The following is a 16,302-nucleotide window of genomic DNA, read 5'->3' on the forward strand; positions in this document are numbered from 1 at the left end:
TTGTGGGTGAGTTCATTGCAGGAAAAATGAGAAGCCCTTGGCTCTCTGTCCCCTCTGGAGCTGTCACTCCTGTCCCCATTTATTTCGTGGCACATGTGGTCTTGCTGGCTAGAGGGCGAGCCTTTTCCTCTAGTAGAGGACTTACGCACCTTCTTTTCCTTTTTAGGGCTTCAGGAACACCGCACTTCAGTCCAACAGGGAAATACAAAGCAGACGGAGTCTTAGAAACAGTACGGCTTTCTGGAAAACTATCGCGCCACCTTTGGCTTTGTTTGGGGACTATCTCCTTTCATATAAGTAAATCCTCCCCCAGCTGGGGCTGGCTGGCTATCCCTGCAGCCTAGGCCCCCAGAATTCTGCCCTTTGGGGGTGGGGGAGAGCTGAGTGGCTTTGTGGTTTGGCGTGGTTTGGCTCATCAGAGCTGGTTCAGTGGCTGAGAGGCCCAGTGTGTCCCCTCATCACCTGCCATGTGCAAAGGTATAGAGGTGCCCTCAGTACCCTGAGTGCAGTATTCCTTGCTGCACTGACCTTCTGCCCCTCCCAAATCTTTAGTATCTTTTCTAGAATTCCACATGGATGGGGAGAGGTACCAGGATGTAGAAAGTAGGGAGGGGAAGTTGATAGTATGGGGCAGCAGCCATAGGCCCAGCCAAAGTGCAAGTTATGGAAGAAATAGGAAAGATAACCTTATTATTGAAAACTCAGACAGTAAAGGGACTGAAAACCTGATATGTCTTCACTGTTTTAGCCAGTTTGTTTCCTCTGACCCAGCCATACTCACATGTGACCCTTGAACCCACATTCAGGACCTTGCTTGATTAATGTTTTCTGGAAATGTGTTTTTTCCTGACTTGCTTGAGAACAGCTTGTTGGATTTTGACCTGTCTTGGCCATGGTGACATGGAGAAGTGGTTCTTCCCTGCCTCTCCTATTCCTTGTTCTAGCCTGTACACAGGGAGCTTGATCCCTGTGTACCATGTCGGGGGACTACGGGGACTTTACCAGAGGACTAACCCATAACTCACCCAGCAGTGCAGGACAGCCCAGAATCACTCACAACATTCCATGCACTTTTTTTTTTTTGGTAGTAAAGCCAGGGCCTGACCCGGCATAGGGCACAGTCCCTGGGGCCATGTGGCTCACTCTGTGTGTGTTTCTTCACAGCTCACACTGTATAGCTTGACCAGCTCTGAGGACCTGGTGACTTTTCTCCAGCAGAGCGTTCATCAGGTATGAGCAGCCATTTCTTTGGTGGCATGAACATTGCTAAACATCCTAATTTCTCTATAAAGAGAAAGGTGGAGTAGGGCTCTGGTCGTCTCCTCCCTGGGGTTGGCAAAGATACTGAGCAGAATGTGCTGATGTAGGCCAGAGATGGGTGGGTGTGGGTAGGAGGCAGTTTGCATGACATCCTCAAAGGCTGGTCGTGATCACAAGGCTTAGGGAGTTGTAGCAACTGGGCTTCATCTGGGATTAGAAGCCAAGTTGAGGCTTGGCTTTCTAGGGCTTTCCCTCTGCTGAAGTAAGCAGCCACTCTGGAAGGCTGGACTCTGAATCAAGAGAGAGAGTTCTAGGACAAGCTGGGAGGGGAGGAGAAAGCAGCTCTCTCTGTGGGGCTGGAGGAGACCCTGGTTGACACAGGACCTCACTAGTGTCTTGGAGAAGGGGGCTGAACCATGCAGGACCCTACAGTAACTGGTTTGCTCAAGGAGGGTTGCACTTCACTGCTGGTTCTGAGATTGGCTCATGGCCTATGGCCAGGTTGGAAAATGTAGGGCTTTTGTAATCCCCAATGAGAAAAAGCACTATACGGTATGTGGAGATGTCCTACATTCTAGGTACAAAGGACTTGGCTCATGGAGTAGTCAGCCTGGCTTTGGATCTGAGTGGCTGTGAGACTTAGGCTTCATCCTGAAACTTTGTATCTAAGTTACCTCACTTGTCATGCCTGGATAACAGCCATGCCTGCCTCATGACTGTACATGAGGCCTAGCTTTATGATATGGGCATGTAAAGAAGGAAGTCCTTTTGGCATCTATCTCCTCTATGAAGGATCAGGAAATGCTCTGGGGGGTTGATTGGTGAGCCTAGGGAGGAGAATTGGCTGGAGGTGGGACCCGACTTGAAGTCCTTACTGTTTGAAGCCCTTTTTCAGCACTCCCCCTGAAGATCCTGAGGGTCTTAGCATAGCCCCAGAAGCATCCTGACCCTGACAGCACCAGATGTTCCCTGGGAAGGAAACAGTACCACACTGAAACTAATGGAAGACAGGCATGGTCACAGGGCACTGGCCCCACTGAAGCCCGTTAGTCCTGGAGCTGTTGCTTTCCATTCTGGGGCATCCCAGGAGAGCTGGGGCCTGCACAGTCACCTTGGTTAAGGCAGCTTCCTCGGGTCCAGGCAGAGGGGTTGACATGTCGGGAGAGTCCTAGAATGGCTGTCTGTCACTTGCGCCATTTCTATTTCTATTTTTTTCTTGGAATAACCCTGCAGGGTGTCTTCGGGTGTGTGGCAGCTTCCTACCCTTGCTGAGAGCCATGAGAAGGCTTGAAGCAAGGGCCGAGGTACCTGCTGGCCTTACTGCTGTTTGCATGTGGCCTTGGCCTTGGGAAAGCCCTTTTGAACCCCCATCTAGAAATGGAAACTGGCACAGTTGAGTAGCTTCTAGATCAGCGAAGACTCTTGAGCACCTATGGGAAAATGTGTTCTCCATGAATTACAGACACTCCGAGTTGAGTAGAATCAGGGCTGCCTGTTGAATGGAGGTGTCCGAGGGCACAGCAGTGTGCCTGAGGGATGCCCATGGAAGGTTGTCCCCCTGAGGCAGATGGAACACGGAGCTTTCCTAGCCATGGAAGGAAAGGGATTGAGGACCAAGGAGTGGCCATAGTACAGTCAAGGAAAGGCTTTGGGGTCAGGTCACTGCCCCCGTGCTGGTGAGGCACTAGGGCCTCTGTATCCATGCCTGCAAGTGGGCTCTTGTGCCTTAGCCTGTGCCCTGGGATTTCTGTGGAGCTTGTACATGACAGAAACCATGAGGGAGTTCAGAGAGAGGGGCCTGCTGTCAGGTGAGGGTCCCTCAGTTTGACCTGCAGGCTCTAGGTATGCCTTCTCGCCAGCTATGGTTCCTTGGGGCGGCCAGTCTAGCCAATACCTGACCCCCCCCCCCCATTCCTCTGGAAACAGTCTCTTCCCCCACAGCTTAATTTCTGTTTTTGCTGGAAGCAGTTGAGCTGCCTCAGCACTGAACACACCAAATCCATTTTTCATGGGCTGTGCTTAAGAGAGGCTCCAAGTGCCAGGTTTGGAAATGTATGCCACCACTGCCCAAAATAAACAGCCTTCGTGCAGCATTCATTGCTGCCCGCCACTCAAGAGGTGTCTGTTGGCCCCAAGCCAGTGTGAGGCTTCTGTCCAGCTGGACAAGGTATTCCTTTGGAATACCTTGGTGGGCTCATGTCTTTCCAGGGCTGGAGCTGTGCTGAGAGAATGGCCCCTTCTTCCCAAGTGGCCCCAGACATTGTTTGCAGCCCAGGTCACCTTTCATACCATCAGGATGCCCCGAGGCCTCCCATGTCTTGGCAGCTTGAATTTGATGAGATAATTTTAATAAATATTTTTTAAAAGCAAGATGGAATATTGGTACCATTCATCTGTGTCCTAAGAGGGCAAGTACAGCCAAGTTGGGTTGGGTGTTTTACTCCCTGGGGACCCAAAACAAGTACTGTCTGAGGTATCCTAAAGACTGGGACCACGTCACACTGCGCAGTAACAGCTTCCCACTGTGCATGGTGAGTTCAGCTTCAGTGGCTCCAGTGTTCACGGCTATACCACAACTCCACAGGGTGATAGGCTCCTCCGGCTTGGCCAGGGAGACAGAGGTAGAGCTCCCTAAGGCAACTACCAGGTGGCATTAAAGCTGCCCACAGGATCTACCACCCACACTCCCCAGGCATGGGTCACCCCAGGGAGGGACTGGAGCATCACTCTGCAGCTGTCCCCAGGAGCTGTCTTTGAGAATGTGCATCATAAATCACCTGGGAAGTACACAAGGCAGGGTCTTAGTTATCACTGGTTTTCACTGTAGAAGCCACAGCACCAAGTGTCTGGCTTGAGGTCGCAGGTTTTAGATGAGGTTGATTCCTTTAATTTGAGGCTCATTCATTTATTTTGTTGCCACGGTAAGACCTGAGATCGTTCATAAAATGAGAGATGTTTTCAGAGCTCTCTGGTCTCCTTTACACTCTCTTTCCTTGTCCAAAATGTGGTTATATCTCTTAAACATCATATGTCCAGAAAACCCTGTCTGAGCCTCTCCTTCTCCATACTTGGCTTCCTGTGAGGCCTCCCATGTGTTTTCAGAGGAGCTGGCCACCCTGTTCTGGCTGAGCCGCTCTCCACACTTTTTAAGTTCTTTTTTCTTTTCCAGTCACCCCCACCAAGCAGATACACCCACCTGCTTCTCAGTTGCCCATTTGTAGAGACCAGCCTCTTGTATTGTTTATTTTTGAAAGAGGGTCTCTCTGTAGCCCAGGTTGGCCTCACATTCATTTACAGTCCACAGTGGGCCTGAGTCTTCATTTCTCTCAGCCTGCCAGTGCAGAGATCCCAGATGCCACTCCCGTGCCTAGAGGAACATGCCCTTGGTACAGGACTTCACTTGCTATTATGTTTTTATGATCAGTTAACTGCCCCTTAGAATTACAGGGTGAAAACAAAGACTGCACTTTAAAGGAAAGATAATTTTATTAGAACCTTGAGCTGCAATAGTTTCCGAACTGGAATACTATATTTGATTCTGAGTTTCTTGGTGTCCAAGGAAAAAATGAAAATATACTCAGTTACATCATGCTTGTCAAAAATAGCCTTTTCTCCTTTTAGCTTTAAGTCCAAAAATTATTGTTGACATACAAGGAGTACTATTATAACTGTATCTTCAAACACAGTTCATCAGGCCCAAAGTGGGATGAGCAAAATTTCATACTGGTTTGGGGCTGGGAGCTGTTGACCCTTCCTTTCTCTAGACTGTTGTTTGAGTTGCGGTTTACATTGCTTTGATAAAACACCATGGCCAACAACAGTTTGGGGAGGAAAGGGTTTATTTCAGTTTACAACTCTCAGGTCATACTCTCTCACTGAGGGAAGTCAGGGCAGGGGCGGAAGTGTAGGCCAGGGAAGAATGCTCTTACTGCTTTCTCCCTATGGTTTGCTCATACTGCCTTTTTATTTTATTTTTAACTTTTTTTATAGTTTTTATTAACAAAAAATACATCCTTTTCTCATATAACATATTCGGATTACAGTTTCCCCTCCCTCTGCTCCTCCCAGCTCCTCCCACCTCTCCTCCCATCTGGATCCACTCCCTCTCTGTCTAATTAGAACAGAACAAGCTTCCGAGAGATAATAATAAAATATATTATCAATCACCAGTCAAGAAAATGTCCTATAGACTTACCTACAGGCAATCTGGTGGAGGCGTTTTCTCAATGGAGCATTTCCTTACTGGGTGACTCTCTAGTTTGTGTCAAGCTGCCTAAGCTCAAACCAAACCATGGTATACCAGAACCAGCATGAGTGCCAGCAGGCCCTGCTGAACCATAGCTGCCGTGGGTGTCAGGCAGGCCCTGCTGTAAGTGCTTTATAACCTGCTGTAAGCGGAGACCCCCCCCCCACACACACAACCTTGTCCGTATTTTACAGTGGAGAAAAGTGGGTAGGGACCAGGAAGTTCAGAAACATCTCTACAGTCATGTGGCAGGCTCAGAGTGGCAGAGCCACATGGCCAGGTGGGGGTGACTGAGATGCAAAATAGACCAGATGCAGCATCAGCAACATTTTAATACCAGACAAATCAAACCCAAGATACCAGCTAATCAAAATTGGGTATTTGAAAACCCTTCTAAAATAGTAAATTTGTAACAAAGGCAGGCACTTCCTGGCTTCTGTTGAATGCCAACCCTGTTCTACATCTGCTGTGTGCTTGCTGACCACACAGCTCAGTTCTTCTGTATAAGAGCTATGTCAAATGGAGCACCCTTGGACCTTCAGTGTATTAGCCAGGAGCTGGGCGGTCTCATTCTCTGACAGAGAGTAATAGCAGCAGAGCTCAGCTCCTTTCTGTCAGGCTGAGAGGTGACAGTGGTCCCAGAATGGAATGTATCACCATTGTTGCTTCTGGCTTTGGTGCCTCTGGGGTTATATATGAGCTCTATGGTGGTATGTCTGTCAAAGGTTCTGGGTTCCTCTGTCCTTTAGAAGGTCTGGCTAGGAAGACGAGACTAGGATATGCTCTCTATGGCTACTCACTAACTCTTGTGGCTGGGCTGGAAGCCATGAAGCCATGACCCTGGCAGGTTGTGCTCTGGGTATGGCTGTTCAAGTGGCTTGAGGGTGGAGATGGATATTTGACAGGTCCCCTTTCCTCCTCCCTCAGTTCGAAGCTGGACCCTACGGTTGCATCCTGCTTACCTTGTCTGCCATCCTGTCCAGGTCCCTGGAGCTGTGAGTATCTGCCCTCATCCCAGGGTAGGGGCTGTCCATCTTGTTCCCTGGGTGGCCCTTGATGAAGCTACAAGGAAGGAAAGCTGGCTGGCATGGAAAAGAGTAGTCATAGTCTATATAAACATCTTCTCAGGGTTGACTTCTTTGTGGCCTTCCCATATGACAGGGGATGGCAGGGGATGGCAGAGGATGGCAGGGGAGACCTCCTCCCTTCCTCAAAGACCACACACACAATTGCAGTACCTGCAGGCTTGAGCACTCAGTGAGATTCTCTCGATATGTGTGCAAGGATGGATAATGGAGGCAAAGACCTGGGCATTGCCATTAGGGAACCCAGCAGATTAATAGCACATGAATTTTTTGTGAAGTACAATCGATTGATTCTCCGTTCCTTCCAAGCATAGGCAGGCTTAGAGTATGGAACTCTGGGGGAGGGGGTATTGTTAGGGGTACCTGATGAGAGAGATTTGGGAAAAAATTCTTAGCAGGTTTGGGGAAAGGGCTGAGCCTGGGTTACCCTGGCATAAAGAGCATTTGTTCCCCTGTAGGTGTCAGCTATGCTGGATGCCTAGTGCTGCCTCCCTGGGCCTCTGCTGTGGGTGGGAGGAGGTGTGGGGCTTTGCAGCCTCGTGCACTGGCCCTCCTGCTGCTTGCTGATGCTGACCTTATTAAAGCAGGGTGTGCACAGCACTTTCTAATGGCATTTTACTTCTAATCCTGCCATAATGATATGATTCATTCCTGGTATGGCCTCACGTGCATGGAGACCATAAGCCTTTCTGACTTCTCTCAGGCTTGGCTTGTTAATCCCTGGATGGTGGGAGGGATGGATGGGGGGAGCTTTCAGCCTCACTGAAAGGATCTGTGCTCTTGGAACAGGCCTGGTAGTTCTAACTTCAGCTTCTCCAGCTGTGCCGGAGCTTCTGGTGCAGGGCGCAGGTTGTCTTGTCTAAGAGTGTGCTGAGTGCTGCACTCATTGGAGCACCCTGAAGTGAGTGGGCACTCAGACCACGTGCAAGCTCCTGCATGTAACCCTCTCCTTCCAGAAGGGACTCAGGATGCCGCATCTAAGTGATCTTCTCACTGGGCAGAGTTGGAGAGTTGCTGCCACCTCTCCCTGACCCGTCTGACCTGGCCAGGGAGGTCAAGAGCAGTCTCTATCCAGGCTGTCATTTGTGGGCATTCATCAGTGTGGGGATAGCATTTACACTCCTGACAGCACACACACACACACACACACACACACACACACACACACACACACACCCCAATTCACAGATAACCACACACAAGCATCTGCAGCATAGACACAGAGGTGCAGTCCAACTGACTCCAGGGCCTCTTGGTAGCTTCCTTGAGCCCTGTAGGCAAGTGTCTTGAAGTTCCTAAGGCATGATAGTCTAGGTTAGGCCTCTTCCTTCCCAAGGAGCTGAATGGGGACCTGCTGTGGATTGGGTTTTATTCCACAAAGGAGGTCTCTCCTCACCTTCCCTTAGAGCCCAAAGCAGAGGACAGGACCATGTGCAGTGAGAATGATAGCAACTGGTATCTTATGCAGCTTCAATGTGCCCAACCCTTTGCCTTGACAGTCATACTAGAAAACATGGAGCCTGTACCCTACTCTACTGGATGGATCCACTATGGCCACTGTGGCTTTAGGAGGTGAATGGTTTGCCTAGCAAGCTGGCAGCCAGCTACCAAGCAGGCTGGCCCCATGCAACTTTTTTGCTTTGCTGATACAGAGTCGAGTCCTGATGATAGACAGTCTTGGAATTAGGCCTGATTGCTCCTCTGTGCCAGAGTTTCTTTCCCTAAGAACTGGAGATTCCTGGGCCACTCATCCATTGTGGTTTGTCCCATCTTTCCTCCACAGAAAGCCCCTTTATCATAGGAAGGGAAAGGTCATCTCTGCTTGGATGCTCCACTTTGGGCAACCCTCTGGGAGCATGAAGATGGACTGTGCTCCTGCCACATGCCTCCAGTAGCTGTCACCACTCCTTCTTTCAATCTTGTCTTGACACCTATGAGGTCTTCTCAGTATACACAGCTTCAGCATGACCAGGTCTTCACTGTGCTCATCCTTGGCATATACTTCCTGGCCACATCTAAGCCTGAGATGAGCCTAGTGGGAGGACTAATCCCAGGCCTGGGATGTCCAGTGTGAAGTGAACTTGAGGTAGCAACAGTTACCTCTGAGCCATTCAAGTACAATGAGGCATGTGGACCGAAGGCTTCATTGGGAACCATGGCAGATCTGGGTAGCCTGGGTGGCCTCTGCAAATATTCTCAGAAGGCTAAGGTGGGAGCATCCCAGCAGAACTAACCTTGCTTGCACCACCTGTGACCCAGGGGCTTCCTTCCAAGGAAAGATGGGTAGCCGTGCGGATAGGAACAGCCTGGGCAGTCCTAGTGTTGCTCAGCTTCTGAGAGTGCTGTTGAAATGGCCACAGCCCTCAGCTCCCAGCTGACGATTATGCTCTGCTGGGCATACCAACTTCCCATCTACTCTACCTTGGGGTCAGCAACTTTCAAAGGCCTTTCTTGGTAGACATTTGGACATAGAAGTACAGATGCTACCCAGCTCAGGCACCTTTCATTGTAGATCAAGGGCACTTAGATCCACCATCACTCAGCGGCCACCTGGCTGGCCAGTGTGTCTTCAGTGCTTTTTCTCTAGCTGACTAGGACCGATGAAACTAAATCTAACTTATTCGTCCGAAAAATCTATTTCTGAAAAAGAAAAAAAAAGCCATTTCAAATCTCACTGTGTGAAGCAGGTGCAGTCAGGGAGGCCAGTGAGTGTGGCAGTGTGGGGAGGGCACCCCCCACACCACCCCGCCCCTCAGCATCTGGCATGATTGTTCCTTGTTCCCAGTTCTGCTTAAAAATGTAGGGAGCAGATGATGGCCAAGGGCCTTCCTGCTCTGGGTTCCGAGTCAGCTTTGGAGAATCCTTTGATGCTGTCTGTGAATGGTCTGTTACCACTTTAAGTGGTAGTTGGAAACAGGTCCTAGGAGACCAGAGTCTTTAATATCAAGTGCTGCTTAGCCATGAGAGGACTGGGTTGGGAAGGCCTCCCTAGTTCATCCCAAATACTCTTGTGTGTGTGTGTGTGTGTGTGTGTGTGTGTGTGTGTGTGTTGGGTGCGCACTGAGGTGGCTATTGTTGTTCCGAGACTGTGCAGAGGATAGCATGATGATTTGTGTAATGTGAGTGAGTGATGGAAGGGGCATAGTCTCCCCTCCCTGGTGGGGTTCTCTCCAGTCAGAGGCTGCTTTTATATCACCCATAGGTCACTTGTGAACCAGAGTGGAGCTAGGTGCATGCTGTGGGTAGATGCAAACCCAGCGTAGCCAGGCCAGTTGCTCCCAGGAGCAAGCAAAAGCAGGCCTTTGAGCTTTGCTTCCCCCAGGGAGAGCAGAGCTTGTGTAAATTGTTTCCCTGCAACCTGACTTCAAGCAGTTTATATCTTCTTAAGATCTGCAGTTGCTTACAGTAAAGCCCGTGTTACATTTCATGCTCTCATGACTTCTAGACACTGAGCTGTGTACCTAGAGATTTCCTTAGGGAGTTCTTGCAAGGCCCCAGGGATGCCCAGAGCCCCACAATCAGGACACTGCCCAAGTCAGGCTTGGGTGACCCAGGGCTAGGGTGGGAAGGAGAAGAGGGGGGTGCTATGGGAAGCACAGCATGGCTCACAGTGAGGCAGTGCCCGTCAGTGGCAAGAAGTCATGCCAGCAGCCTGAAAAGTTTTTTATCTAGTGACCATTAGTACTCATTACTGCAGCATCTTTGGCAGCAGAAGAGCAATCTTGAAAGTCCAAAAACAAAATGTTGGGCAGCACAGCCAGGCATTGAGGTCCAGGGCCTCGCCACTCTGCATCTTACCATGTGACTCTTGCCCTCAAAACTCTTGAGATTAGAAACAACAGTGCCAGCGGGATGGTTTCTTTTCCTTGAGAAAATAGCCCTGAAGTCAGCCATGGTCGCTGGCTAGAAGGCAAGTGACAGAATGCCAGTCTGGCCACAGGAAGCAGAAGCCAAAGATTAACTCATTCTTGTAAAGCATGGGCAGAGGAGAAGGACATCCGGGAGTCAATGCTGTCTTCGGGACTTGGATCCTCGGCATCTTCTCTGCATCTTCACCCCTCTCTTATATCCCAGCTGTGTTCTCAAGAAGAACTAGACTTTCCGCAGTTTGCACGATGGATGCCAGGTGTCAGGCTTCCAGGCATTGTGTGGCTACCCTGGCTGTACCCAGCATAGAATGTGTGAAACTTGGAATGCCCCCAGAAGACAGTTCAAACCCAAAGTTTACTCTACTGTGCAGCGATAGGACGTTTTGGCTTCAGTCAGGAAGTAGAGGCATGGGGAGCATAGGAGAGTACAGGAGCCAAGGTCAGTTTGGGGATGGCCCCATAGGCTCTTCTGAGAAACAGATGAAGGCAGGCCCAAAACTAGCCCAGTTGAAGACCCCCCTGTGGGGAGCTGGGAGGCCAGAGACATGTGCAGTGAGGCTAGGAGCTAGGAAGCTCTTGTGGGGAACCTGCTGTTCCTATACATGTGTGGCTTTCATCATGACAAAGTGTGCACAGTGCTTGGCAGGCAGCGTCCTCAGAGTTCCTAAACATTCTTAGCTCTGGATCATGAGAAGTAACAGCTACCCAGACCAGGAGCCTCAATTCCTGAGCTTTTATCTCCACATACAACTACAGGCTCCATGTTGCCAGAAAGATCTCCAGTCCTTTCCTACCTGGGGCTTCAGTGCAAGGCTGTCCAGGGTGGAGAAGGGCCCTGGTACTAGACCCTTAAGATCTTAAAGCTCCAGCTGGGAGATGGCAGGAAGACTTTCAGTGAGTTCCAACAGTAATTCCCATGAGAGGAGACTATACTAACAAACATTGCCAGCTAAACTGATGGAGACTAAGGCCAAGTGTGGAAGGGAAGCCCCATGTCTTAGCAAATGCCTCACCCACACTCTCTTATAGGAGTCACTCTTCGTGTACTACCCTGTGAGTGGTTGGCCATGGTCTTCCATCCTCTCCCCTCAAGGAATGTGTCTCAGTCAGAGTTATATTGCTGCTATGAAACACCGTGACCAAAAAGCAAGTTGGGGAGCAAAGGGTTTATTGGGCTTATACTTCTACATCGCTGTGCATCACTGAAGGAAGCCAGGCCAGGAATCCAAACAGGGCAGGAACCCAGAAGCAGGAACTAATTTAGAGGCTACAAAAGGATGCTGCTTACCGGCTTGTTCTATATAGCTGGCTCCGTCTACTTTCTTATAGAACTCAGGACCAACCAACCATCCCAGAGGTAGTACCTCCCACAATGGGCTGAGCCCAACCCCATCAATCACTAATAAAGAAAATTCTCTACAGCAGTGGTTTCAACCTGTGGGTTGAGATCCCTTAGACAAATCTCTGTCTTGAAAAATATTTATATTACATTTCATAAAATAGCAAAATTACGGTTAGGAAGAAACAACAAAAATATGTTTATGGTTGGTGGTGGGGTGTGTGTGTTACCACAACATGAAGAATTATATTGAAGGGTTGCAGCATCAGGAGGGTTGAGAACCACTGCTCTACAGCCCCCTTGACCTTTAAGAGGTATTTTCTTAATTGAGGTTCCCTCCTCTCAGATGACTGGTTTGTGTCAAGCTTACATAAATCTAGCCCACATGCTGTGAAATCAGGAGGCAATCTAGCCAGGAGGAGAGGAGAGGATCCTTGTTGCTACCTTGGGCTTTTGTGACCTTGTGGCAGCCCAAGGAACAGAACACAGGCCTGAGACCATTCTCCTACTTCTCAGGGGTCTTTGAGAAGTGAAAGATAATTTGCTGTCCTAGCTGACAGTGTCACTTGTCTTGTAGCTTCTAGTTTAATAGGCTGTGTATATATCTCTGTCCCTGGGGGATGGTGACAAGAGCTACTCAGGTGTCTGATGACGTTGAAGTGGAAAGAAAGCAAGGCTCTAGATAGGCCCACATCAGCCTGGGATCTTGATGGCCTTTTGCACTTCCAAGTTTAGTTGTCAGGGTCTGAGCTAGGTCCCCAGGCTACAGAGGTGGCAAATTTAGCTGGAGAATGCCCACTAGGGCTAGCTGTGGGCAGTAGCTCTGCCAATGGACACTGAGCCTAGGGGTGTTCATGAGGGGACCCATTCTGTGGTCCAGGATATAGTATGATTGATAGTTGAGCGGAAGGCCCTCCTGACCCTCAGGTCTATGGGTATGTTTTTGTTCTCCCTATTTCTTCCACTGAGGGTTCAAATATCTAGAAGAAGAAGATGGACCTCAGTAGCAGGAGAGGAGGGTAGCACACTGAACCTTCTAGAAGGGCAGCCTGGGCTAAGGGTAGGCTACTTAATTATTCCTTCCTCAGCTTGCCACCTGGAATCTAGCTATTGGAAGCTGTTAATCAGGGCTTCCATTGCTCACAGCTTCTCCCAGTTGGTACTTGCTGTGCAACTGTAGGGTCTGGAGCCCAGTTCTAGCCAGGAAGGAACCAACAGGACGTTACCTGGTCCTAAAAGCCCTGTTGCCTAGAGAGGCAAAGTAGCCTTATGAGAATAATTGGTATGGGCTTTGGAGATAGGAAGGAAGGAAGGAGAGGAGAGATGAGGTATTTCTGTCTCTGAGGTAAAGAAGGGCTGGGTCTCTTTATGGAGGAAGGAACTCTTAGCAGGGCTGTGAGGATTGGCAATTAGGGCTTGTCAGACAGAAAAAAAAATCAGTCTCTAGGTATCTAGCTGAGAGGAATGGTGCCAAAGGCAGGGAGAGATCATGAGTCACAAGGCACAGGCAGCTTGGGGGTATACCGAGCAGCACCATGCATTCTCTTCTTCTCACTGCCTGGGCATGGGAAGGACCCTCCTGCCATGATGCTCTCACAATGTGCAAGGCCTCTCCATGGTCTAGTACCTATTATAACAACCCTGCAGGTAGCTATTGTTACCCTAGGCGACCACAGCACCTGACATTCAAGCATCTGACCACTGTCCTGTCCCCCTGGCCCTTCCTGGAAGAACCTTCTCCCCCAATCCTTTGTAGATGTCCTCAGCTACATTTCGACCTTTTGGAGGCCCAGGTTCACCATAGGCTTTTGGCTGTGACATGAATGGTTGAGGTGGCAGGAATTGTGACCTCTCAGTCATTGTTTTCCTGTTTTTTAATTATTGTGATTGTAGGAAAAAGGAAGTGACATTTACCACATGCCAGAGGCTTTATATAGTTTATCTCACTCTGTTCTCACAGTAACCCATAACAGGAGGCATCACCATGCTCATGTGGCCTTTGGGGACACAGACTCCCAAGAAGGGACAAGTTTTAAATGGCAGCCTTTGGGCTTAAACCCAGTCTGCACTGACTTAGAGCCCAGATTCTCTCAGTTGTATTACAGCTACCTATCTCATTGCAGATGCTCACCTCCTTGGGGGTGCAGGAGTGCAGCTATTGGATAGGGGTGTAAGAGCTCACCCAGGGACATGGCTTTGCAAAGCCCAAGTCCTAGTGCTTAGGCAGAAAAGGGTTGGCTAGTTTCTGTTCACACAAGACTTTCAAAGATAAGTGTCAGGGACCTACCACCCTTGTTCCCATCCCAGAAGTTCCCAGAGATCACTAATCTTCCCCTGGTCTCTCATTCAATCAGTGTGGACTCAAGCTGTAAGGGAGGTTTAGGGGTTGGTCACTTGGATAGACCAAGGTTGAGCTGGCCACCAACCTGCCTTTGTTCAGGTAGATGGACTAGAGATGGAGTCATGTCTCTAGGCTACACGCGCCTATTATTGTCCTTTCTATTTAGAAGTTTCTGTGCCAAATGTCATGTTCACATGGGAGACTTTTGGGTGAAGGGACAAGCTAGCTGGCTGGAGCCAGGGTTGGTAGAACCTGGGTGGGGCTTTAGGGGTTTGGCTAGCCTGGATCTGGCTGGCCAGGCTAATGTCTGGCTGTATGTCAGATCACATAGAACACTGGCATAGCCTGCCGTGTGGCCACACAACAATGAAGTCCAGTCTTTTCTTGGGACTTCAGTTCCCCATCAATGAGAGATGAGGGTCCTGCCCTCCTGGCCTCCCAAAGCTTTTGAGAGAGGAATGCATTTGGAAGGATCTGCAGCTACAGATCCTGTCCTGTGTTGTCAGGTTGCTACATGGGAGAAATACCAACTGTTGTGAGATGCGTGGAAAGGACAGAGGTCTGAGACTGGCCTCAGGCCTTGAATCTTGGATGGTATCCATCACTAGCTTGGACCAGTCCTCTCCCAGAGCCTACACGGAGCCCAGGGGTCTCTCCTGGCCCTGAGGCTCTCTTGTTCTATTCTTTGCCACTGGCCAGTGGTTCAGAGACCTCCAGATAGTGAAAAGATTTCAGGGGCTTGGTCTTTGCTGGCCTCCCAAGAAGTGTTCCCTGTTGTCTCTTGTCTCTAGGTGACCCTTGCTCCTGGCCCATTGCTCCCAAATGCTGAGGTGTTAGGAGCAGGGCATCTGTTACTGACTCCTACCTACTGTGGTCAGGTTCACTGAAGCTTCCCCACTGGGTACTTATTGGCTTTGCAGTACAGGAAAGCACATTTTGCTGGAGGGACCTGAAGCACAGGACAGCTTCTGGTACATGGTTCAGATGGACCCTGGCCTCTTAGCTTTTATAGCTCAGGATCCTAGTGGGAATTATGGAGCAAGCTAATCTTTGCCTTCAACATAGAAGCTCTGTCCTTGGCTTCTGTAAAGTGGACTTCTGCACAGAAGATTTTGTTAAAAGAGAGCTTTAAGTCTACAATGACGTTACAAGTTGCTTTCCTAGTATCCTAGGCTGGTATTAACAAGGCTGGGAACACATTGATGCAGGATCCAGATCCAGATCCATTGAATACAGAACCTTATTCTTACAACTCTGCAGGGTGCTGGGGGTCAGGACCCACCTTACTGGCTTCATTTTAATATAAGCACCCATTTAAAGGCCCTCACTTTCCCTAGATGCATAATGTGAAGGTCTCCGTAGTTGATTGGGACTTATATGTGTGTGTGTGTGTGTGTGTGTTCATGTTACTATACTGAGGATTGAACTGAGAGCCTCACAGTTGTTGGACAAATGCTCTACCACTGAGTTAAACAATCCCTTTCCATTTTTAATTTTGAAACAATCTTACTCTAACCCTGCTGACATTGGGCTTTCTTTTCTTTCTTTTTTCCTTTTAATTTTGTTTGTCAACTGCTTTGAGGTTATTTTTAAGATAGGATTTCTCTGGCCTTGGTTTTCAATCTGTAGATCAGGCTGGCCTCGAACTCAGGGATCTGCTTGTCTCTGCCTAAGTGCTGGAATTAAAGGTGTGAACCACAGCACCAGTTTGACCTTGGATTTTCAGTCCTCCTGCCTCAGCCTCCTGAGTAACTGGAATTATAAGCTGGTTTGCTTCTTCAGGCTGGGTTCAATGTATGGCTTTGGAGAGACACAATTCAGTCAAAGACCATTTTGCTCCTGAATGGGAGGCTGAGGCCTAGGGAACAAACACTTGCAATTATTCTACAGCAGGCTGGTGCTAGAATTCAGGGCTGAATCAGGCTTCTCTGTAAGCTGATCTCTTGTGTAGCCAAAGCAGAGGAGGATGGCCTCTGACCCAGGACTCCTCACATGTGGGCCTTGTCAGAATTCCCCAGGGGAGGACTGGGCACTGCCATTTGCCAAAGTTGTAAATCTCCTAAGCCATAAGCTGCTCCTTGGCGTCTCCCGGGTGCCCTAATGTGAAATACACATGTCCCTCCCTTTTAAGATCCAGGCAACTTCTGAATTTCCCATCGTGT

General features: G+C 49.3%; 1 protein-coding gene across 1 annotated transcript in view; it reads left to right on the forward strand.

The window, feature by feature from the left end:
* Mindy4 (MINDY lysine 48 deubiquitinase 4) overlaps positions 1-16,302 on the forward strand; it is a 115,518-nt gene that overhangs the window by 69,851 nt on the left and 29,365 nt on the right. The window contains exons 11-13 of the mRNA XM_031381992.1: positions 167-230; positions 1,165-1,230; positions 6,434-6,501. Of these exons, the coding sequence (XP_031237852.1) occupies positions 167-230; positions 1,165-1,230; positions 6,434-6,501 (198 nt within the window). The remainder of the gene's footprint in view (positions 1-166; positions 231-1,164; positions 1,231-6,433; positions 6,502-16,302) is intronic.

The sequence above is a fragment of the Mastomys coucha genome, unplaced genomic scaffold (genome assembly GCF_008632895.1).
Source record: "Mastomys coucha isolate ucsf_1 unplaced genomic scaffold, UCSF_Mcou_1 pScaffold20, whole genome shotgun sequence".
In the NCBI taxonomy this organism is placed as follows: Eukaryota; Metazoa; Chordata; class Mammalia; order Rodentia; family Muridae; genus Mastomys; species Mastomys coucha.